The 26,544-nt window shown below is 35.0% G+C and overlaps 1 protein-coding gene and 1 pseudogene across 2 annotated transcripts; both read left to right on the forward strand.

The window, feature by feature from the left end:
• The first annotated feature begins 446 nt into the window (after positions 1-446).
• On the forward strand, positions 447-3,410 carry LOC142640423 (short-chain dehydrogenase/reductase 1-like). Of its 2 annotated transcripts, XM_075814507.1 has the most exons (5): positions 447-569; positions 685-931; positions 1,370-1,438; positions 2,048-2,224; positions 2,822-3,410. In XM_075814507.1, exons 1-5 carry the CDS (start codon positions 550-552, stop codon positions 3,200-3,202), a joined length of 894 nt encoding a protein of 297 aa, XP_075670622.1. In that variant the 5' UTR covers positions 447-549; the 3' UTR covers positions 3,203-3,410. The 2 variants fall into 2 exon arrangements, with proteins under 2 accessions (XP_075670622.1, XP_075670621.1); XM_075814506.1 differs by lacking the exon at positions 447-569 and having other exon boundaries at positions 576-931.
• Positions 3,411-5,697: 2,287 nt separating this feature from the next.
• LOC142640221 (short-chain dehydrogenase/reductase 1-like) lies at positions 5,698-24,318 on the forward strand (annotated as a pseudogene).
• Positions 24,319-26,544: the final 2,226 nt, after the last annotated feature.

Genomic DNA, 26,544 nt, shown 5'->3' on the forward strand with positions numbered 1-26,544 from the left:
ATTAAGCATTTAATATATTTAGTATATACTTGTTTTCAATTTTTAGCTTTATTTCAAGAAAAATAACAAGTAAACAAAGGAGATGGGGATGAAAAAAAAAAAGATGTGCTTACTGTTAGCCAACTTTAAGTCGGGTTCGTCGCCATCTGTTTTGATTAATGTTGAAAGTTAAACTATTAAACCTCACCTATGTTGCTGTGCACACCAATCAGTCAGACAATATCTACTATAAAAATGTTGTCAAAATTTGTGTCCTATGCTTACCAAAAACAAAAGCCAAAGCAAAATTTTGCACCAATCACTCAGATAATATCAACTATAAAAAAAAGGATTGGTCAAATTTTGTGTCCTAGGCTTACCGAAAACAAAAACAAAAGTTACTTTTTGCTAACCAAGTCATTATTATTATTTTTTTGACATGAACCCAGTCATTAGTATGGGGCACAATTCAACCCACACGTGAACATGTCTCGCAGCTGAATTTCTTCTTATTTAAGCAGTTTAGCACTGCTTTCACTTGTTACAAAAGTGTCCCAAGTTTTATCATCAATGGCAGAAGCAACAAAAAAGTACTCTGCTTCTTCTCTCATGTTGTTTTCGTAACAGTGCAATGACACAGCAATTTATTTTTACTTTTCTTTTTACTTGTTTTAGTTTTTATACTTTTTTTTTTTTTTCTTTCAGGTATGCAGTTGTTACAGGGGCCAATAAGGGGATTGGTTTTGGAATATGCAGGAAATTGGCCTCAAATGGGATCATGGTGGTGCTAACTGCTAGAGATGAGAAAAAAGGCCTTGAAGCTGTTGAAAAGCTGAGGGAGTCTGGGCTATCTGACCATGTGGTATTTCATCAGCTTGATGTGGCTGACCATGCTAGTATATCTTCCTTAGTAGATTTCATTAAAACCAAATATGGGAAGCTTGATATATTGGTAGGTTTGAAAATGTTCCTGGTTCTTAAGCGAGCCATTTGAATTTTGTAACTATTTGAAAGCTGTGATATGTGTTTTTTATTTATTTATTTTGAATATGAATGACATAGAATAGGAAAGAGAGGGGTAGAAGGTATTGGAAATTTGATATGAGTGTAGACTGTAGAGTCTAAACAGTTAACACTATACCTTGCTAAAAATGCATAAAAAATTGCACATTGACTCAATTGATGAATTTTCAACTAGAACTAAAGCTATGTTGTAGTCTGCTTTTGTTATAATCCCATATTATTTACTTCAAATTGAAAATTTTGATATGATTGGTCAATTATCAAAAGATTAGAGATTCTCGACAATACTTGCTATGAGTTATATCTTGTTCATAAGTTGAATTTACAATATAAAATAAATGATAACAAATTTTAATATTCTATGCAGGTCAACAATGCGGGGATTCCTGGAGCTATAATTGATGGTGATGCTTTAGCTGATTCAGGTAATGATATGGTAAGTTCTGTAAGTATGATATTTTTTCTTTGCCAAAAAAGAACATTGATTGGACTTGGATGTAACTTTGAGGAAGAGTGACTAGATTGTAACTTCAGGATTAGACATTAGCTTGTTGTATAGCTCTTGGTGATCATTGTTGTTAATTCCTAACAAAGCAAGAAGGAAACATAAGCCAAGCCAGTTTTGTCCAGCCAAGGCCCTCTTGTAGCCTGTAGGTTGAAAGTAAATAATCTATTTAAAACTCCCAAAGGAAGAATGTAATAAAAGTCTTATTATATTAGTCATATTCTAGAAAAAAGAAAACAGAAAAAACCATGTTGAATCATACAAGCATCAATTAATTTGCCTTCTAGACTTATTTGGTTATATGAAGACCTTAATGTCAAGTTTCCTAAAACCTATTTAGTCAAAGTTAGCGTATTGTATCTGGTAGCAATTTGCTTTTTGGCCACAAAATTATGGATAATTTTACTATTAAGTATAGTGTGTTTGTGTCTTCAGACTGGGGTTGGGAAACTAACTATTGCTGTTGGGAAAATTTTCTGGCTAACATTTTCTTTGTACTATTAGCTTGGAAGAGACTGAAGTTTCTTCTTATTGATGCAGCAAGGTGCCAATGTGAATTGGAGTAAAATATTGACTGAAACTTATAAGTTAGCTGAAGAGTGCCTTAAAACAAACTACTATGGTGCCAAAGGAATGATTGAAGCGCTCCTTCCAATCCTCCAGTTGTCCAATTCACCAAGAATTGTTAATGTTTCCTCTTCCATGGGGCATTTAAAGGTATGAAACTTATTACAAGTAGATGTCATGGAATCCCAATCAAAATTAGATGGTTCGACTTAAAACTGACATGAGAATAGATCCATGTATCATGATTTGTTTCAGTGCCACTTGAAAGTTCACCAAGTTGAGTCCTAGCTAAGTGTCCAATTAAGTAAAATTTTCTATCTTTAGGAAAAGGGATGCTTATGTACTTTTTCTTCTTCTTTTTTTCATGATCTCAAGAGTAGAACTTTTCTTTCCTGGGGTTATCTTCGATATGCATCCATAAGGACCATAACACATTCCATCCTAACAGTTAAAAAGTTGAAATAATCCTCTCTCTCTCTCTCAACACACAATCCTGCCATCAAACTCAAGTGGCTGCCACTCTGTTTCTGTGTTGCTTTTATAGGTTTTTTTAGGAAGATACTATCTTCCTTTCTTAACAAATTGATGGGATTATATGCAGCACTCCTCTCTCATTTACTTTCTATAGATGCAGAGTTTCTTTTCCTCTTCTTTATCTTTTTTCTTTTTTTCTTTTTTTCAAATTAAACCATGATTCATTTTCCCATTAATCAAATTAAAGTGAGTTTTCTTCTTCTGCTCTTTCAGAAAATACCAAATGAATGGGCTAAAGAAAAGTTAGGTGATGCTAAAAGCCTAACTGAAGAAAGAGTGGATGAGGTATTGAATGAATTTTTGAAAGATTTTAAAGAGGGTTCCTTGGAAACCAAAGGCTGGCCTAGATACACGTCTGCCTATGTGCTTTCAAAAGCAGCTCTCAATGCCTACACAAGGATTGTGGCCAAAAAGTTCCCGTCTTTCCAAGTCAATTGCGTCTGCCCTGGCTATGTCAAGACAGATATAAACCACAACACTGGCTACTTGACGATTGATGAAGGTGCTGAAAGTGCCGTAAAGTTAGTGCTGCTGCCCAACAATGGTCCCTCTGGCCTCTTCTTTTATCGCAATGAAGTGACAAATTTTGATTGAGATTATTCATTTCTACCAATTCTCAAGGATAAAAATACTAATGAATCTGCGCTTTTCCTTGCCTAGTTTACTATGTCTTGAACCACAATTTAATTGTCAATTTGAAAACAATGTCATAAAGTGTATGCAGAGAATAAGTGTTTTCACTTGGTGGATGTAATGTCAATTATATGCTTTTAGTAATGCAATTGTGAAGAATCTTTTGTTCTGTGCTGTGCGTGCAATGAAGCATGTTTTGATGGACAATGAATGGTGATTTGTGAACAAAGAGGATGGCTGGTTAGAAGCTGTCGTTTGCTTAAGATAGAACCCCAACTGTTGGATATTTTTATTAAAAAATATATATATATATATATATATATATATATATCATATTTATTTTAATACTCATTTATGTGAATTGAGGAAATCAATTATTCCTTAATGTCATATGCATTAATTGCTAAATTTTGAAAATTCAAAATTTGAATAGCTATTGTCAATGGTTTTAATTAGGAAATCTCTGAAAATTAATGTGAATTTTAATACCATATATTGTCAGCTTTTAGTGTATTTTCCATTCTAAACATTTTGTATTTAAACGTTCTTATTTAAATATAACATAATAACGTTATATATGCAAGAATCTTCAGCACTTAAATTTATAGCTATTGCTGAATTGTTTTATGATTAATAAGGCTGAGTTTGGATACGGATGAAAATTATTGCGTCCGCGTCTGTGCGTTTTTTTTTTTTTTTTTTTTTTTTTTTTTTTCGGCTGATGCACGATTCAGGAGGACAGCGGTTACTGTTCATGCATTGTGCATGAACAGTAGCCGATTTTGTTGACTTTTCAGCACCTTTGTGGGTCCCGTGTACTGTTCACGGAACCCACAAACTTCACTTTTTAGATTTTTTAAAATTAAAAATGGGACCCACGGCACTATTCACACATTTAAAAATTATTTTGGTACAGTGTTTTCAGTTTTCAGTTTTAAGTTACTATATATACATAAATATTTACTAATTGGCTTAATGGAAAGTGGTCAAACAGCTAGCAAATTTTTTGAGAGTAAACAGCTGTACAAACAGCTAGCATTTTCTGTAACATATATTTAGGAAGAAAGCTTTTGAAAAGGCATGGTAATAATGGGTAAATGCATGGCATTATGATACTTTCCTCTAGTTCTCAACGTACAAACTTTGGCTAAGGACAAGTTATAGGTCCGGCTATTTATATTTATATATATATATATATATATATATATGGAAAGAAAGAAGGATTTAGAGAGACACACACTTTTATTTTTGAATTACAAAATTGCAAACTTTTCAGAAACAATTTTTTTAAAAACACTTACCATTTTTTGCTTCTTATTACTCACAAAAAACATTTTATCTTTTACAAAATTTTCCTGGGAAAAGAAAGTACTATAGAGAGCTTATATCCTACGAGTAGTGTAGGCTCGCAAGGATAATCAGCAAAGGTGGCTGGACTGTTGTATCCTGTGGACAACGTGTAGAAACTATTTGTCTAACTATATCGGATATATCATAGACGGCACGATTTGACTCAAGACAGTGACTTGGTCCACGCCTCATCTCCGCCACCTCTTTTTGGTAAAATCAAATTGTGTAATTTCCAAGGAAAATTCAGGTATTATCTCTCATTTATTTCCAACACCAACTAACTTGGATAATTTGTGCATAATAAGTGTAAACTTTTCTAATTTTAGAATTCTAGAAACACATACGATGGGGGAGGGGGATATAAAAGACTACCCATACCAGTATATTGTACATTCTCTTCTCCCAAGTCGCAAACTCACGCCAAGTGACAGAATAGGTCCAATTAGTCCGAAATTGATTGAATAGAATGAAGTGGACCAAATTAGACCAAATAAATCTAAATGGACCGAAATGTACCGAACGGGACAAAATGGACTGAAATAGACCCTCTATTGTCACTACATTACATTAGATTCATGCATTCTATCACAAGAGAAGACAAACCCATATCCACATAGATTTCTCAAAAAAAATAAAAACATAGGTACAAGTTGTTACTAGAGATTAAAAAAAAAAAAAAAAAGATTTAGTCAAATTCTACCGTAATATCACAATATCCTAGTGCACACAACAACTTCAGCCCTTGTCTGATAGCCCAAAACTCAGCCAAACAGTAAGACGTTGCTGTGTGACTAAAGTCAGGAGCTAACGCCAAACACTATGTTGCTGTGTGATTAAAGTTAAAAGCTAAACTTGACTACTTAGTCCTTCCTGTCAAAATCTGACGGAAATCCATTTCATTTTGCGGTTCTCTTACTTCTAAGAAAGCCCCCACTTCATCTTCATTGGCAGAAGCACCAAAGAGGTATTTGCTGCTTCTATTTCATTGAGTTTGTACTTTGTACACTTCCCAACACAACACAGCCTCTAAACTCTAAAGTCTAACCAAACCATATAGTGTATATATAACAGAATAACACCCGTCGTTTTTGTGTTATTAAGGGATCATGTTTTTCAGTTACGCAGTAGTGACAGGAGGAAACAAGGGGATTGGGTTCGAAACATGTAGGCAATAGGCTTTAAATGGGGTCACGGACCTCACGGTGGTGTTAACATCAAGAGATGATAAAAGGGGCCTTGAAGCTGTTGACAAGCTCAGAGTCTGGCCTTTCTGACCATGTGGTTTTTCATCAGCGTGATGTCACTCACTCTGCTAGTATTGCCAGGGCCGGCCCAAGGCCTAGGCCTAAGGCCACACCCAAAAAAAAAAATCTTCTTAGAAAAAAATACCCCACTTTCAATAATTAAACACCCAAATTTTTATAAAATTATATATATATTTTAAAGGTTGTGCTTTTTTTTATTAGTGATGTTAAGGATACTACAATTTTTACTATTAACTTACAAATTGTCATGTTACTAATCATAAAAAAAATTATTGAAATATTCATTAGTTAGATTGATAAATTTCATCAATGAGAGTTAATATCACATCATATTGTGAACATTTTATAGTGCTTTAAGTGCATTTTTCGTTTTCATTTCTATTAAGACTCTCAATGTTTGAGACCAATACAACCTTAACCCAATTGAAACTCTAAAATGTTTCAAAAAAAAATGTTGCAAATGTGTTGAATCATCAATTATAGATTACTTTCTCCTAATAGTTTGAAACTTTAATTTTTGTAAATTAATATCCTACAAAACCACATGCCAAATAATATTGTGGGGTGTCCGAGGACCGAGAAGAATGAGAGGCAGGGTGTCATGCACCAAACCATTTATAAAAGCACATCTGACCTGAAAAGTTGGTCTACCTGAGAAGAGGATGGAGAAGAGACTTAGCATCTTGTAAGCTCCCGACTTGGAGGAACGAAGCTGTAAGAGAGGATCCGTATGGTGGGAGGAAACTTCCTGAAAGGGTATACCTTCCACTCCCGCATTGAATGCTCTGTAACAACCTTATTAGTTGTATTAATGAAGAAATGACTTCTAAACAGTGTTTGCATAGCTAGCAACCCCTTCTACCACTTTCAGCAGAACTTTGATGGGACAAGTATCTAGGGAAGAGCAATGGAGCGTACAGGTGGAGGGCTAGGATGACAAGAAGGAGGATATATAAGAGGAATGAAACCCTACAACAAGGGGGGATTTTTTGGAGAGAGAGAGAGAGAGAGAGAGAGAGAGAGAGAGAGAGAGAGAGAGAGAAGTGAACAGTGTATAGCTTGATAAAAACAAGAGTAAGACATTTATAAGAACTCTTCCTTGGAAGTGACCAAGGAGAACTTTTTTTTATCAACAACTATTCGGTTTGTTCTTCCTTATCTAAGAACCACTTCACTAGCCTTAGGATTAGCTTGCAACTATACCAAAATTGTCTTCCCACCTCTATACAACACAATTCTATTGTTTGGGCCTGGGTTAAAATGCAAGGCACTATTATTCTAAGTGCCATGGCTAACTTGGAGCGTAATAGGGAAGAATCTGTTGGTTCTTAGCGTGGAGATCATTTTGTTAATTTGAAACGACAAAGGGATAGGGAGAATAATCCCACACCTAGTGTTAGGGTAGAAACGCAACGTACAAAACATACTGAGAGGAGTTACTTTAGGATGGGGAGTCACATTTTGCACGAATAGGAAATGCGAAATTTGAGGTTGGAAATTGATCATTTGCGCAAAACACTGCGTAGGAGGGAGCGTAGGAGAGCTTTCACACCCCCATCACGCGAGGGGTCCGAGGAGAAGGAAGATAGATCTTATAGGCAGAGATCCCAAACCCCTCCTAGTGAATCTTTCTCTATGTCCTCACAGTCAGATGAATTTGAAGAGCGTAGAAGGGAGCACGACAAAGGGAAGCGAGGAGAATATTCATTCTCTCAGAGTATGGGGAATGATGCGATGAGTAAGGCTCTTTGACAAATTTCAAAATCACCTTTCGTGAGGAGGATTGACAAAACCAAGTTGCCCAAATGCTTTATGCAGCCTACGTTTACCATTTATAATGGTACAGATCTCGTTGAGCATATGAGTTATTTTAATCAAAGGATGACTGTTCACTCTAGAAATGAGGCTCTCACGTGCAAAGTGTTCCCTTTTAGCCTCAACCTGTTGCTATGAGATGGTTTGATGCACTGGAAGAGGGTTTAATAAAATCTTTTAAAGAGCTAACCTGAGCATTTGGAGCAAGGTTTGCAACATGTAGCAGAGTTCCCAAGCCTTTGGATTTTCTATTATCCATGGAAATGAGAGAGGGTGAGACTCTTAAGACCAACTCGGATAGGTATTAAGAAACATTTAATGAGATAGATGGAGATTTTGAAGATGTGGCCATAAGAACCTTCAAGGTAGGGCTTCCAACAGAGCGTGATTTGAGGAAATCAATGACAATGAAACCTGCTCGCAGCATGTGTTAACTCATGGATTGCATTGATGAGCATAAACGGGTTGAGGAAGACCAGATGCAAGGGAAGGGTAAGGCCAAGGTGTTTTTGGAGAAAAGGGATCCTTAGATAGGAGGATATAATCAAAATCAACATCGGAGGGATTTTTCTAACCAATCACCGAGAAATAATGCACCAATGATCAACTCGGTGTTTAAGGAGCCAATCTATTAAATCCTCGAGAAGATAAAAAATGAACCATACTTTAAGTGACCTAATAAAATGGGGGGAGATCCGTCCAAGCGAAATCAAAGCCTCTACTGTCATTACCATTAGGAAAGGGGACATACAATCGAGGATTGCAGGACTTTACGCAATTACTTGGGTCAATTGGTAAAGATAGGAAAGCTGAAACAATTTTTACATCAACCCGCAAGCTCGGTAGGGCAACCCGGAGCAAGGTTTCAAAGGGATGGTGCTCCTCGACTAGCACTGGGTACGATCAACGTAATTTTTGCTGCACCTGAGGGTGATGCAAATTTGCATTCTAGAGTTTTGGTTGTTGCTTTAAATTCAGAGCAAGGAAATCTAGCCCAGATGTCAAAAAGGGCTAAGTTGGAATTATTGCCAATCTTGGGCATCTCGGAAGAAGATAAAGTGGGAATGTTCCAGCCCCATAAGGTTGCTCTTGTAGTAACTTTTTGGATCGGGGGGTATAATGTGAAGAGGGTCTTGGTGGATTAAAGGAGGGGAGCTAAGATTATGAACCAAGATTTATATAGGGGGTTGAATCTTAAATCTGAGGATCTGGAGAGATATGATTCGCCTTTAATAGGATTTGACGGAAGAACTATAATTCCTCAAGGAAGGATTAATCTACTAGTGCAAGCCGGAGACGAGGAAGTGCAGGTTAACTTTATCATGGTGGAAGCCTACTCCCCTTACATGACTATTTTGGCAAGGTCGTGGCTTCATGCAATGGGAGCAGTATCGTCTATTCTACATTTAAAGGTTAAGTATCCCACACAGGGATGAGTAAGATCGTTGGAATTCAGGCAATGGCTAGATAGTGTTTGATAGCTGTTGTTAGGCAGTACTTAGTGGATGAAGCACTGGTAGGGGAAGCACTGGCTCCATAGCAATTAATTGACCCCGAGGAGGAATTTCGATTCAAGACAAAGGAATTGTTGTCTAAAGAATTACAGAAATTTATGATTGGTTAGGATGAAGACAAATACTTTCAGGTCGGGGCTCAGTTACCCTTTGGGGAGAAAACAGAGCTAGTGGCATTTTTGAAGGACAATGTGGATGTGTTTGCATGGAGTACTTATGATGCGCCGGGAGTTGATCCCGAGTTTATTTGCCATCAGTTGAATGTGAATCTTGGTGCAATACCGAGGAAACAACCACCATGACGCTCTTCGAAAGAGCACGCTGAGGTAGTTAAGGAAGAGGCAAATAAACTTAAATAGGCGAGGGCAATTAAAGAGGTCTTTTATCCTAAATGGTTAGCTAATACTGTAGTATTTAAGAAGAAGAACGGGAAATGGCGTGTATGTGTAGATTTCATTGACCTAAACAAAGCTTGTCCAAAGGATCCTTTTCCTATTCCTAGGATTGACCAATTGGTGAATGCGACGGTTGGACATCCTCGAATGAACTTCTTGGATGCTTTTCAAAGATACCACCAGATACCTCTGGCATTGTCTGACCAAGAAAAGGCGGCTTTCCGAGCCCCCACGGGCAACTATCACTATAGGGTAATGCCTTTTGGTTTAAAAAATGATAGGTCTACATATCAAAGAATGGTAACACAGATGTTCGAAGCACAGATCAAGAGGAATGTGGAGGCGTATATCAAAGATATGGTAATAAAAAGTAAACAAACTTCGGAAAATCTGGAGGATTTGAAAGCAATATTCTCGGTATCTAAGAGACATAGATTGCGCCTGAATGCGTCTAAGTGTTCTTTCGGTGTCAGTTCAGGAGAATTCTTGGGTTACATGATCACGCACCAGGGAATAGAAGTGAACCCCGATTGGATAAAGGCTATCAAAGATTTGCATCCTCCTTGAAATCCTAAAGAAGTGCAGAAGCTAACAGGGATGATGACTGCTTTGAATAGGTTCATTTCTCGGTCAGTAGATTGGTGTAGACTGTTCTTCCAGCTCCTTTACAAGTGAAAGAATTTTGAATGGACTGAAGTATGTGTAGCGGCCTTCGAGGAGTTGAAGTGTTATCTATCACGCCTACCTATCCTATCTTGACCCGAGAGAAAGGAAGTACTGTATGTGTACATTGTTGTTACATATCATGCAGTAAGTTTAGTCTTAGTTAAAATGGAGAATGGAATTCAGACACCCGTGTACTATGTAAGTAAATCCTTGTAGGAAGCTGAGACTTGCTACTTACCCTTGGAGAAGGCAATGTTGGCCATCATACACGCCACAAGGAAGCTCCCTCATTATTTCCAAGCCCACATTGTGGTGGTGCTCACACAGCTTCCTTTGCAAGTGTTGCTATGGAAATCGAATTACACAGGAAGGATTGCAAAATGGAGAACCATGCTTGGAGCCTTTGATGTTAAATATATTCCCCGTATTGCCATAAAAGGGAAAGTTCTAGCAGACTTTATAGTAGAATTCACTGAGGACGTTGGGGAGGATGAAAGGTGGGGACTAAGTACTTTGGTGGTTTTTGTCCCATCTTCTTCAACTTGGGAGGTGTACATGGATGGAGCAGCAAACCAAAGAGGCTCTGGAGTGGGAATTGTATTGGTGACACCCGAGAAGCTAGTAATAGAGAAGTCTTTGCGGTTGGGTTTCCTAGCTATGAACAATGAAGCTGAATATGAGACATTATTAGCGGGGATGGAGATGGTTGGCAGACTTGGGGGGGGGGGGGGGAAATCCTACACATATTCTCAGATCCCGCCTGGTGGTAGGGCAAGTCAATGGAGAATTTAAAGACAAGGACCAAAGAATGCAAGGTTATCTCTATAAAGTTAAGTGTGCCCAATTAGGTTTTAAAAATTTTACCCTAAGGCAACTCCCAAGAGGGTAGAACTCCCGTGCAGATTCACTAGCTATGTTGGCTACTTCTTCAGGATTAGGCCTACCCTGAGTTATAATAGTAGAAGATCTGATGTCTCCCAGTTGTGATGACCAAGATTTTGTCCAAGTAAATAGTATACAAGCAAGTTCAAGTTGGATGGATCCTATAATTTCATTTTTTAAGGAGAGGTTATTTCCTGAGAAAAAAGTTGAAGCTGAAAAAATACGTAGGAAGGCCCCACGATATTGGCCTTTCGAGGAGTACAAGTTGTAGAAACGCTCCCACTCCAGACCATATTTACTGTGCGTTCATCCAGACGCTGTGGAACCGCTGTTGGAGGAATTGCACGAGGTTGTCTGTGGCAGTCACACTAGGTGACAGTGTTTATCCCATAGAGCTCTCACCTAGGGGTATTGGTGGTCAAGCATGCAGAAGGCCGCACAAGAATATGTTCAAAAGTGCGATTAGTGTTGAAGATATGCCCATATGCCCCTTATAGTGACAATCTCTCCTTTTAATGCATAGCTTCGAGTATGTGACTAACCAATTGATGCATAGATCCAAGCACGTGACTAACACACCAACTTGAGAAGGATGTTGGCTGCAAAGTTCTTCAATTCATCAAACGATGAAGATTAAGAAGCTCCTTGGTTACAAAACCCTTGACGCAAAGATGCAGTAGCTTCTACAAAAAATATGATGAATTAGGGCAAATTGTCTCCGGTCATAATATGCATGAATAATCACTTTGCATCACAATTGCAACAACACTTAGACAGCCATTAAAAGAATCCTTATATATGTCTAGCGTTATGAGAAAATAAACCCTACACAAATACACTTGGATATGTGTGAAATCAAAACTGAAAATCTAAATTTTGTAGTTCTTGACGGATACAGCTACTGTCGAGCTACTGTATTAAAGCTCGATATATGTGATCTGTCAAGTTATCTGTTGAGTTTTAATGAACAACACTTCTTCACTTGTTTCTTGAACAGATTTGCATGACTTCAATACTAAACTTGAACTCTTGTTCCTTGAAGTACTGAACACATCCTAGATCTACCCAATTACAAGTAAAAAGCATTTTGTCAAAAGATTAGCCAATTTACATAACATATGTCTTTAACAATATCCACATATATCCTAACATTATATATATACCAATACACATTTTAGATACAATCACCCATCATCTATAACAAAAAATTTAGCACAATACTAATTGTTTTCCATATTTTTCAATCAAGCTCTAGTTTTCACCATTTTGAGAAGACATCAAGCATTAAGTGTCTCTTCATTTATCTACCGTTATGGTCTTTTCACTTCCAAAATTTCAATTTTTCACGACCTTATCTCTCCTTCACTCATACATTGATTATTTATTTAAGTTTTATAATATTTTATATATATATATATATATACCAATAGACATTTTAGATACAATCACCCATCATCTACAACAAAAAATTTAGCACAATACACATTGTTTTCCATAATTTTCAATCAAGCTTTAGTTTTTACCATTTTGAAAAGACATCAAGCATTAAGTGTCTCTTCATTTATCTACCGTTATAGTGTTTTCTCTTTCAAAATTTCAGTTTTTCACAATCTTATCTCACTCTCATTCATACATTGATTATATATTTAAGTTTTATAATGTTATATATATACCAATACACATTTTAGATATAATCACTCATCATCTACAACAAAACATTTAGTAAAAAACTAATTGTTTTCCATATTTTTCAATCAAGCTTTAATTTTCACCATTTTGAGAAGACATCAAGTATTAAATTTCTCTTCGTTTATCTACCGTTATAGTGTTTTCTCTTTCAAAATTTCGATTTTTCACAACCTTATCTCTCTCTCATTCATACATTGATTATTTATATAATTTTTACAATGTTATATATTCCAATGCACATTTCACAATCACCCATCATCTACAACAAAAAATTTAGCACAATATTAATTGTTTTTCAAATTTTTCAATCAAGTTTTAGTGTTCACAATTTTGAGAAGACATCAAGTATCAAGTGTCTCTTCATTTATCTACCGTTATAATGTCTCCTCTTTCAAAATTTCAGTTTTTCACAACCTTATTTCTCTTGCACTCATACATTGATTATTTATTTAAGTTTTATAGTGTTATATATATATACCAATACACATTTTAGATACAATCACCCGTCATCTACAACAAAAAATTTAGCACAATACTAGTTGTTTTCCATATTTTTCAATCAAGCTTTAGTTTTTACTATTTTGAGAAGATATCAAGCATTAAGTGTTTCTTCGTTTATCTACCATTATAGTGTTTTCTCTTCCAAAATTTCAGTTTTTCACAACCTTATCTCTCGCTTCTCTCACTCATAAATTGATTATTTATTTAAGTTTTATAATGTTATACACACACACACACACACACACACACCAATACGCATTTTAGATACAATCACCCATCATCTACAACAAAAAAATTTAGCACAATACTAATTGTTTTCCATATTTTTCAATCAAGTTTTAGTTTTCACCATTTTGAAAAGACATCAAACATTAAATGTCTCTTCATTTATCTACTGTTATGGTGTTTCCACTTCCAAAATTTCAATTTTTCATGACCTTATATCTCTCTCACTCATACATTGATTATTTATTTAAGTTTTATAATGTTATATATATACCAATACACATTTTAGATACAATCACCCATCATCTACAACAAAAAATTTAGCACAATACTCATTGTTTTCCATATTTTTCAATCAAGTTTTAGTTTTCACCATTTTGAGAAAACATCAAGCATTAAGTGCTCTTCATTTATCTACCGTTATAGTGTTTCCTCTTCTAAAATTTCATTTTTTCACAACCTTATCTCCCTCTCACTCATACATTGATTATTTATTTAAATTTTATAATGTTATATATATATATATATATATATATATATATATATATATATATATCAATGCACATTTTAGATACAATCACCCATCATCTACAACAAAAAATTTAGCACAATACTAATTGTTTTTCATATTTTTCAATCAAGTTTTAGTTTTCACCATTTTGAGAAGACATCAAGCATTAAGTTTGTTAGGACATATGTGGAACTTGTTATGAACATATGCCATTTAAAATTGGCTAATCCTTTGAAAAAACACACTTTACTTGTAATTGGATAAATCTAGGATGGTTTAATTCTTCAAGCAACATTGTGTGCAAGTCAAGAGTTAAAACTATGCAAGTCTGTTCAAGAATCAAGTGAAGAAGTGCTGTATTTTAAAGCTCGACAAATATCTCAACAGATTGCATCTATCAAGGTTTAAAAGGAGCTTTTAGCCTGATACTCGACAGCAGCTCGACAGATAACCTGTCTATTGAGGTTTACGAAAATCAGGTTTCCAGATCTGTTTTTCACACATATCCAAGCTATTTGTGTAGAGTTTCTTTTCTCACAACTCTAGACATATATAAGGATTATTTTAAGGGCCGACTAAGGGGATACAACTTGATGCAAAGTGATTATTCACTCAAATTGTAACCGGAGACAATTTGCCCTAGTTCATCATTCTCTTGAAGAAGTTGCTGCATTTGTACATCGTAAGGTTTTGTAATCAATGAGCTTATTGATCTTCATTGTGTGGATGAACTAAAGAACTTTGCAGCCAACATCCTTCTCAAGTTGGTGTGTTAGTCACGTACTAGGATTTGTGCAAAGGAGTAAGTCGCGCATTGGGATCCGCGCATTAATTGATTAGTCACGTATTGGGAGCCGTGCATTGAAATGAGAGATTGTCACTACGTTACAAGTCCAGTTGTGTATTGGGGTAAGAATTCAACTGTAAGTTGGTATAAAGTACTGGGATTCTTTTATTTGTAACCGCTTGTTTTGATAATAGTAGATTCTCAGAAGTAGTGACCTTAAATTCACCTGATATAGTTTTGCCTTGGTGGTTTTCCCAATTCGTAAACAAATCACCTATGTCAAATTTAATTTCCACTGTATTTAGTTATTTGGTAATTTGTTTGTGCTACCATATGTATTCCATGTTAAATTGATTTAATTAATTCACTTAACTAAGTAATTGGTTAATTTACCCAAGGGGTCAATACGTTCTTGGCCTATCAAAGTTTCTTTTCATTTATCTACAGTTATAGTGTTTTCCTTTCCAAAATTTATGTTTTTCACAACCTTATCTCTCTCTCACTCATACATTGTTTATTTATTTAAGTTTTACAATGTTATATATACCAATGCACATTCTAGATACAATCATTCATTATCTACAACAACAAAAATTAGCACAATACTAATTTTTCTCCGTATTTTTCAATCAAACTTTAGTTTTCATCATTTTGAGAAGATATCAATTATATTTGTTTGAAACTTTCAAAGTTAAGGCAACAATAGGAAGATCATTGAGGTAAATAAAACGCATAATAAAAAATGATCATTTTTTTTGGTTTTCCATTTTCCTTTCTTTTTAGTATTCTTGCATTTTTTGAAGTGATTCTGTTGTTTTCCTTTCCAAAATTTTCAATGATATTGACTTTTGTTATTTTTAATTGACTTAGAATTGTTAATGCAGTTTTATTTGGCCTATCATTGTTGTGGAAATTCCTAATGTTGATATGAAACATATTTATAATGAACATCTTTTGTGCTTATTTGTAGAGTGTCAAAAAGTATTCAGTGTAGTAATTATGTTGTTGTTGCATCTCATGTGTTTGGTAAAATTTCTTTTAGAAATCTTATGCGTCTTTCTCAAATCTATTTGTGATTTTTATTTTGTTCATTCTACTACAAATAATAGGCATCTCCACCATTAAATTTTTAGCTAATTTGAGCTTTCTTGGTAAGCTTTTAATTTGTTTACTTGATCATCTTTAAGGAAAAATCCAAAAAGAGAATAAAAGCTAATTTTCTCTAGAGCATTATTATGCTATTAATGTTTTTATGTATAGATACTTAAGGAACTTGATTAATTCTTTCTTAGAATTCCTATTACCCTTACGTCTAGCCTTTTAGATTAATTTTTGGGGGTTCAAATAGTAGCCTAGCAACATTCTTTATAGTGTTCCCTATTTGTGGTTCAAACCCCACCATCCCCCCTCCACCACCATCTACATATCTCTCTCTCTCTCTCTCTCTATATATATATATATATATATAATCAGCTATTCAAATTAAGAATTCTCATGTGTTACTCTTTAAAGATTTTATTAGATGTATAGATGGCACTTTTGGTTTATGAAACATGATCAACAAACTATGATTTTTATATAATTATATCTACACTATACTACAATGTCATGATGGATGGATTGGTCTTATTTTACTATAAAATCTAAGTAATCATGTGGCTTATGAATTTGAAGAGTTATATATTGCGGGATTTGTTCATATGATGAAATAAAGTTTGCTCTTTGCATTTTATTTTATTTTACATTTCCACTTTATGATATATGATTTATTGAATATGATCTATTGCACAGTTATCTTTATATATATATATATATTCACTTAGTTTCAATTGTATGAAAGAAAGAGACGTGCATCTATGTTTCGGAGAAAACCATACCTGTAAGTGTTGAATCGCATACATCTAGATAGTAATAAACAAAGTATACATGGTTACAACTTGGTCTAATAGTTCTCACACAGTAATTTTTTTTTAAATAAAAATTGATAGGCCAAAAACGCATTGATTAAAGATTTTCAAGAAGAGAAAAACACAGATATGAATGCAATCAATCATGCAGCATAGCCAATGATCTAACCAGCATTTTAACCTCTCAAAATCATCTCTCAAACAACAAAGAGTTAAGCATATAGCTCCAAACACACACACACACACACACACACACACACATACGCACTAAACAAGTCTAACTAATTTTATATTTCAAAAACAAGTTAAGAAAGTTTAGTGAGCATACATCAACACATGTTAACTTTGTGATGGCCAAATCACATTGTACCTACACATGTATCAAGAGTAGCAAAGAATATTGCAGTTGTGTGTAAAAAACATTGCAAGATTACATAAGTGTCTCAATGTTACGACGATTTGAGATATGAGAAAATCACTTTATCTCACACACTATCACAACTATTTGATGGGGACTATCATCTTTGAAGTACATTCTATAACTCCCATATCTCTTAGAAAACACACTTACAATCATATTTAAAGCATTTTATTTTTTTTGCTTTTATTTCTTTGCTTATTTTCTTTTTATTAAGTAAACCATGTATGAGTATACAAAGGAGAGAAAAGAAATACCCAATTATGTTAAGCTTTTTGACATTGCACTTTTGCCATGCCGAAGCATACATATATCATTGACATTGCACTTTTGCTATGCCGAAGCATACAGATGTCATATCATGATTGGCGGGTAACAGTGGTGAAATGGTTATTTATGCTTTTCTCTTAGGATTTTCTAGTCCTTCCCGTTAAAAAGAGTGATACGAATGTTAAGTACAAGAGATCGCTTAACCTTACTCATCACAAACAAAGAGCCACAAAGCTCACTTGCTTAGTTGTGCATAAGAATGCCCATCTAAGCTACAAGAGATACAAAGTTTAGAAAAATCTGTTTCAATGGCCATTTTAAGGTTCACAAGAACTGATGTACATAAACACACACTGTTTTTGTATTTTTCTGAAATTTTCAATTTATTTATTTATTTTTGAAACAAGACAAAATAACTAAAATTGAAAAACTAACAACCAAAAACATGTAAAACAAGCAATGCATAAAACTAGACCGACTCAAAACAAAAATGCAAAACACACAAGTAATGCAAAAACAAAAACAGATGGAGAGAGAGAAAAAGTGATTAAATCACTTGGAACCCTTTTCCTTCAACACCTTGGAAGAACCTTTCTTTTTCACAAACCCTTGAACCAACGGTGAGAGGGAAGAATTGATACCGTTTAAGTTCGAAAGGAACATGAAGGCTTTGAAAAGATCTCCGAGAAGAGCAAACGAGGACAGAAACTGATTTTGGTTTCCCGACGCCAATATGCTATTGCTATTTTGAGTGGCTAACCGCTTATAGCAATTTGGTCAAGTATGACCAGCTACTTCACAGTGATGACAAAGATGCTGCTTTTTTTTTTGTTTAGGCCTTTGAGAGTTAGTATTCTTAGCCTTAGGGTTTTTAACTTCTTTCTTATCCTGCTTAGGGGGTGCTCCTAAGATAGATTTACCGTTGTCTATGTTCTCACTAGCTAATTCATTTTTAACATTAATGTTCTCAATTTCAACATTATTGCTAGGAGAAACAAAAATAGTAGTACTAGCAGAGGCAATATTAGAGGAAGAGAAATCATACCCTAAACCTATTCGATCTGAAGCATATTTTTTAAAACTGAGCATCTCATCGAGCTTAGCACTTGAAGTCCTTTCCAGCTGAGCTCTAACTTGGAACAGTTCTGCCTCAAGCTTCTTAGTCTTCTCAGCCAAGAAGTTATTTTCAAACCTCAATGCTCCAATAGTTTGATTTGCTTCATCAAACTTTGTGGAAACCTCTTCACGTTCAAGCTCCACATAACTAAGCTTCTTGGTGGTCAACCTAAACAGCTTCTCGTGCTTTTCTGAGACCTTATATAACTTAGCATAGGCTGTGTGAATGTCATCTTGATCATCCATCTTCTTAAACTTGGCTTCCACCAATTCCTCTTCTTCATCCACATCTTCAACAATCCTTTCAGTAGGATTAACTGTGGCAGTGAAGGCATTCAAGATTCCGTCATTCTCATTGTCGGAATCATCTTTAGGCTCGGTGTCGCTTAGCGTAACAGAAAGTGCCTTGCTTTTTCCAATTGTCTTGAGATATGTTTGGCACTCTTGTTTCATGTGTCCGAAGCCTTGGCACCCAAAGCACTTAGGTCCTGTAGGAACAGTGTACTGACCGCTATCCTTAGCATCCTTCTTCCCTTTGTCTTGGCCCTTGAATTGAGAAGAACTGGATTGCCTACGGTCCTTGTTGAAGCCTTTCCCGTTGGCATTCTTCATAAACTTCTTGAATTACTTGGTGATGTAGGACTTCATCTTAGAATCTTCATCATCTGAAGATTCTTCTATCTCACTGCTCTTGGCATTCAGTGCCATACTCTTGCTCTTGCTCGTCTTTCCGATCCTGGACAAACCCAATTCATAGGTCTATAGATTTCCAACCAGCTTTGTCAAAGGAATTTTATCAATATCCTTTGATTCCTCAATCGCGGTGATCTTTGCATGGAATATTTCGGGCAGAGATCTGAGTACTTTTCTCACAATCTTGGGTTCTGGGATAGTTCCTCCAAGATTAAAGACAGAGTTCACTATGTCTTTGAGTTTTGCATAGAACTCATCAAACGACTCATCCTCCTCCATTTTTATCTCTTTGAAGCTTGTAGTGAGCCTCTGAAACTTCGAATCCTTGACAGCCTTTGTTCCCTCATAGGTTGTCTGGAGGATGGTCCATGCTTCCTTTGCAGTTTTAGAGGAGGATATCTTCTTGAATTCCTCATTTGTGACAGCACTAAACAACTTATTTTCAATGCCCTATTGTTGAAGTTCGCCGCCTTAATCTTTGCCTCATTCTAATTGGGCGGTGCTTCCTTTGGCTTGGTCCAACCAATCTTTACAGCTTGCCACACTTTCTCATCTAGAGACTGCAAAAAAACTCTCATGCGTACTTTTCAGTATGCATAGTTAGTTTCATTAAATAAAGGAGGGATAATAAGAGATTGTCCTTTATCCATGACAAACAGGGGCCAATGGATCACACATAAGGATTAAACCCTAATCAGAGTGTGCCGCTCTGATACCACTTGATAGGCCAAAAACATATTGACCCCTTGTGATGGATTAATTGATTAATTAGCCAAGTTTAATTAATTAATCAATTTATCATGCAAACATATGGTAGCACAAAAAAATCACCAATAAACTAAAGTGCAGTGGAAAAGAAATTAACACGGTGATTTGTTTACGAATGGGGAAAACCTTCAAGGCAAAAACCCCACCGGGTGATTTTATGGTCACCACTCCCGAGAATCTATTATTATCGCAGCAAGCAGTTACAAGCAAAGGAATCTCGGTACCTTATACCAACCTATAGTTGAACCCTTACCCCAATATCCAATTGGACTTGTTCTGCAGTGACAATCTCTCATTTTCAATGCACGTCTCCCAATACATGACTAACCAATTGCACAGATCTCAGTACGCGACTTCAATCACCAACTTGAGAAAGATGTTGGCTGCAAATTTTTTCAGTTCATCCTCACAATAAAGAACAAGAAGATGCTTGGTTACAAAACCCTATGGTGCAAAGACACAACAGCTTCTTCACAAAGAGATGAACTAGGGCAAACTTTTGTCTTCAGTCACAAATTGCTTGAACAGACTTTGCTCAATACTTGTGCAACTTGTGCTTACTTTGACGGTCCTTAAAATAATCCTTTTATATGTCTAGGGTTATGAGAAAAGAAGGCCTAAAGACATATCCCCGAATTGGAATCAAAATAGCACTGAAAATCTATTTTCCTTAAATCTTGACAGCTAGAGGTGTCGAGGTGTGGTCGAGCAGCTGTCAAACCACGAGGCTGGAACAACTTCTTAAAGCTCGATAGATGTAGCTGTCAAGCTTTAATGATAAACACTTCTAAGCTTGTTTCTTGGACAGACTTGCATGACTTTAACACTTGATCTTGAAACCTTGTTTCTTGAAGTATTAAAAACATCCTAGATCTACCCAATTACAAGTAAAGTGCATTTTATCAAAAGATTAACCAATTACATAAAAGAATGACATATGTTCAAATCAAGTGAACCACATATGTCCTAACAAAAATTATTGCATTGTATTTTCATACATATCTCACTATATATAATACTCAACTACAAAATATATTTAATTTGTTAGTTGTTACACCACAAAAAAACTTCTAATATAAAACATAATTTCAAATAACATATTGACTTAAAAAAAAAAATCTAATACATTAATTCTATAATTATCTAATAAAACATATTCATATCAATTTTTTCCACGCATCGTGCAGGTCTGCAACTAGTTATCATAAAAAGCCAGTCCAAACACAAACCCAATTAACAACCAAATAGTTCCCCTAGTTAGTAAAAACCATAGCAAAGAAATTGTCCAACAAAATCATAGGTTTCTTGTGGTGCTAAATAGGATCGATCAATTTAAATTGAGAGACTAAGCTTTGATCAAATACTTATTTAGATCTTTGTTTTTTTGAGAGGAAAATACTTACTTAGATTGATCACTAAAGACTACACATGTGGGCAACTATATGTTGATTCACGGTTTCATTTTCATTACGGGGAAAAAATGGAGGGAGAAGCAAAAGGTCCTTTAATATAATGAATCCTCCCTCTCACAATGTGTGGGCCTCATGGTTGTGTGGGACCCACATGTCATAAGAGCGAGAGTGCATAAGTCAAATGCATGAAATACATTCTCCGGTTGCAGATGGCGAAGCATGACCAAAATACTCTTAACTTTCATATGTGTAGAGAACATAAGAATGTAACCATGCTGGCTTCAACAAGTTCCAACTTTTTCCTATAATGATTTATCAATTCTAGAAATAAAAAGCAGTTTAGGAATTTAACTTGTAAAAAATTTAAAGAAATGTAATATACTACTGCTATTATAGACTCTTCTTATGTACTTACAATTGAAAATTGGAAGCATAACTGTGGTTAAATATTACTGAAAGGTCATATATTAAATCTAGATCACAATCTGTTTTCTTAATCAGATTTATAGGAATGAAAGATTGGAAATGATAGAATACTGTGCAGGTGAATAATGCAGGGATTCTTGGAGCCACTGGAGATACTGATACTATAAGGACTTCAGCTTTTAATGCAAGCTCTTTATATATGATTTATTTCTCTACCACAAACTAACGGTTTGCAATTATATTCAAATTTGAGGAAGAGAAAATTGCTTTTAGGTCACCGTTGTTAATGTAAAATTATGGGTAGCATTGTTAATGTAACTTCAAAACAAAGTTAAGGAGAAATCTTATCACTAATATGGGGTTGCTTAAATATTCATTTTTCTTCAGCCAAAGGCCGTTGGAGGTTGTAAGTGGTTGTTCTAGAGAAATTTCCAAAAACAAGACAAACAATTTACTAAAGAAAATAGATTCTTGTGAACTTTCAAGTTTCAATGCAATACATTCCTCTATTTCTTTCCAGAATTCTATTTGAAATCATTCTAGCACCTAGTAAGTTGCGTCAAGGACTATTTTTGTTTGATATAACTATTTGCATTCTTAAAGGGAAGGTTATTAAGTCAAATGTAGATACAATTTGTTTAGCTTTTCTTAGCTGCTTTACCAAATTCCTTGTGCTTCTGATAAGATCTTGCTATATTTAGCCATTTATTGGTGGGCTTTTTAAAAATATGACATGCCTGTAGCATTCTCCAAATAAAATTTGATTAGAAGGATGAAATCTATTCTTGTTATGTATGAGGTTGTGGAGTTAGGCATTACAAGGCAAATAGTCAATCAACAACTTCCTATCAAATATAGCCTTCACAGTATGGGATGTTTAACTTCCAAGAGGATTTTTTTTTTCCTCTCATCAATGCAGGAAGAAGGAGAAATCACTTGGAATACCATGGTGACTCAAACATACAAGTTAACTGAAGAATGTCTAGAAACAAACTATTATGGTGCCAAAAGAATGGTTGAAGCACTTAATACCCTCCTCCAGTTATCTCATTCACCAACGATTGTCAATGTTTCATCCTTCATGGGGAAGCTAAAGGTATCAGAAAGCATCATTTGCATATTTTAGTCACCTTGATGAAAAGCTCCATCAAGTCTTGTACCAGTTAAAATTTTGGTTTGAAATACAGTTATGTTGAATTGAAAGTGGATGATTCTGCTTGAGATTGGCTTAAATTGAGCTCAGAAACACATGATTTAATTCGATGCCACTTAAAATTTGACTGTCTTGAGTCTCTCAGATTAAAAAAAAAAAAAAGAGAGAGTAAATATATAGTTCTTTTTATAAATGGATAATTGACCACCATAGACTTATTGTTTCACCTTGGTTTACCCTTAATGTGAAGAGTGTTATTTGGATTACAAATCATCAACACATTAATAACTTAAAAAATTGGATTGCTGATATTGGTTGTTGCTAAAGTTAATAAATTACTATTGTTAATGTAGTGGATACTTTGAGATGAAAATCATGCATAACTGGACATAATTTGTTTCTATACTGGTAAACTAATTTTTTTTTTTTCAAAAAGAAATTGGTATTCTCTCAAAATAGCATTCATGGAATTATATGAACCACTCCCTATAGATATGGAGTTCATTTTTTAACATCAAATTCTGAATCATTTTCCCATTAAAAAATTAAACTCAATTTTGCTTCCAATGTTGTTCCAGGAGATACCAAATGAATGGGCTCAAGGAGTGTTAACTGATGCTGAAAGCCTTACAGAAGAAAAATTGGATGAGGTATTAAGCGAGTTTCTAAAAGATATCAAGGAGGGTTCCTTGGAAGCAAAAGGTTGGTGACGTAGGACAACCACAATATTCCAATAGAATAGAAAAATAATAAGATAAACCCTAGGAGTCAGTACCTAAGGGTTGCTTGGAGTCAGCACCAAGCAAATTGGAGTCGGTACCAGTATAAAAGAAAACACACGTTTTTAATAATTCTCAAAAGCTGTCTTACAATAATCAGAAAAAGTGTTTAAATAGCTAACAACAAAATGCATAAAGAACCCTAATTATTAAATGCTCGGGCTTGCTTAATCTCAAGCCCAATAACTAATAGGCTTCATCCATAAGGCCACAGGTTGGGCTGTCTTCTTTTTGCTTTTCCTCCCATACATGTGTATAATTGGGGCCTGTATCTTGTGTCCGCACCAGTTGGCCTGCTTATACATCTGTTTATATAGTCTCCAAAGCAGTTTTGAATGCCTACACAAGGATTCTGGCCAACAAATACCCATCTTTCCACATAAATTGTCTTTGCCCTGGCTATGTCAATATAGACATAAACTTCCACCTTGGCCCCTCAACAGCTGAAGAGAGTGCTAAAAGAGTTCTAAGGTCGGCACTGCTTCTGAGTGGACGTCCTTCTGGCCTCTTCTAGGGAGAAGTGACACCTTTTTAATTGAAGACAATCTGTTTCTATAGACTTATCAAAATATTTGGCTCTCTAATGTTCATGCACTTCCCCTTTGGCTTATGTTCTCTGCCTAGGATTTGTGATGTAATAAGGATATGCCACTGTTAAGTCTCTTATCAATACGGGCTCTTTAATGATGAATCAATGTGTTTCTAGTGCTTCTTGGAAGCCAATATTAGTTCTTGGGGATGATATGTTTCAAGAGAAATATTTTTGGTTTGCAAGGGCTGTCACAAACATTAGAGGGATATTTCTCAGTTACACTAGCTAAAATCAGATTTGTGATGGTTAAGAAAAGACTTGATAGATTAAGGAATCTTCAAGTTCTATTGGCTTCAGAAAGATCTATTTGTTTAGGATATAGCATGGTTCAATGTATGCTATAACAATGCTTCTTTTTTTCTTTTCTTCTTTTATTATCATAATGGACAAAGTTTGGCTCCAAACTTGCTTGAAGCTAAATTTTCCAACCAATTATATTCTGAATATATCCATTGGAAATATTAGAAAGTAGAAACTCTTACAACGTTATACTGCCTAATAAATCTTAAGTTAATCTTTGGATTATTTTGCTTGTCTAAAAATTTACTAAATAAATGAGTTTAAAAGTTTCAAATTAGATAGTAAACAACATTGAATTGAAATAAAATCTCCATACATAACAAACATATAAGGGGCATAAAACCTAACGAAGGACTTGAAAAATATTAATCTAATTGAAAAATTTTTAGAGATTAAAAAAAACCCCAAAAAGTCACATCTAAGTGTAAGCTATTGCATTTGAAATAGGAACAAAATAAAACCTATAGCATATGCCACGAGGAGAATGATATATCCTGGCCTCTTCTCAAATAAAAGGCCAAGCAAGTCCCCAAAATGGACAATTGAGTAGGATCTGATAGCCCAAAAGGCCTTTTAGAAGAACCAAAGATAGTCCCTTGTGGGTTCTGAGAAATTTCCTCCCAATGGAAAATTAATGAAGAAAGTGTTGATCAATTTCCTGGTGGTCCAAGTCCAACCAAATTTTGGCTGACTTTTAGTGGACTCATCCAAATTATTGGGTTAAAATGAATTGACCCCTTACAATTAATTAATTAATTACCCAAGTTAATTAATTAGATCAGATTTCATGCAATAGCGTAGCAGCACAAACAAATCACCAATTATACTAAATGCAGTGAAAAATACATTTGACACAAGTGATTTGTTTACGAATGGAGAAAACCATTGAGGCAAAACTCTACTGGGTGATTTTAAGGTCACCACTTTCAAAAATTCACTACTATCAATCACAAGCAGTTACAAGTATAAGAAATCTTACCAAACCCTTTGGCCTATCCCGGAATACCAACCTACAGTTGAACCCTTACGCCAATACCCAATTGGACTTGTATTGTAGTAGCAATCTTTTTGTTCAATGCACAGATCCCAGTACGTGACTAACCAATGATGCACGGATTCCAATATGTGACTAACTTCAGCAACTTGAAAAAGTTGTTGGATGCAAAGTTCTTCAATTCATCAACAATGAAGATCAGGAAGCTCATTGATCACAAAACCCTTGGCGTAAAGACGCAGTAGCTTCTTCAGAGAGAATAATGAACTGGACATATTTTGCATGTATTATTTTCACATTCACTTCTGAGATGGCTTTTAAAATAAGCCTTATATATATGTCTAAGGTTGTGAGAAAAGAAACCTTACACAAATACATAAGCTTGACCCGAAAATCAAATCTAGAAATTCTGATTTCGTAAGTCTCGACAAAAACAACTTGTGTTTCTGTCGAGCTTCAACATTAAATCTCAATAGAAAGGATTTTGTCGAGACTTTTGTTGAGCTTTAGTGAACAGCTCTTTCTTCATTTGTTTCTTGGTCAGATCTTCATAATTTTAACACTTGACTTGAACACTTATTTCTAGAAGTACTAAACTCATCCTAAATCTACCAAATTACAAGCAAAGTGCATTTTGTCAAAGGATTTGCCAATTACATAAAATAAGTTCCTAACACAAACTTTACACAGCAATTGGAACCAAATTTTGGCTGACTTTTAGTGTTATAGACTTGTCCAAACTTTACATAGCAATGCTCCCGTGAATAAGTGTTTTGGATTGCGAACCATCCATATATTGGAAAGGTATCACAAAATAAATTTTCTATTCTCACTGGATTTGGATCTAGTGAGGTCAAATTGCAATCCTTAAGTCA

Source organism: Castanea sativa, chromosome 6 (assembly GCF_040712315.1).
Source record: "Castanea sativa cultivar Marrone di Chiusa Pesio chromosome 6, ASM4071231v1".
NCBI lineage: Eukaryota > Viridiplantae > Streptophyta > Magnoliopsida > Fagales > Fagaceae > Castanea > Castanea sativa.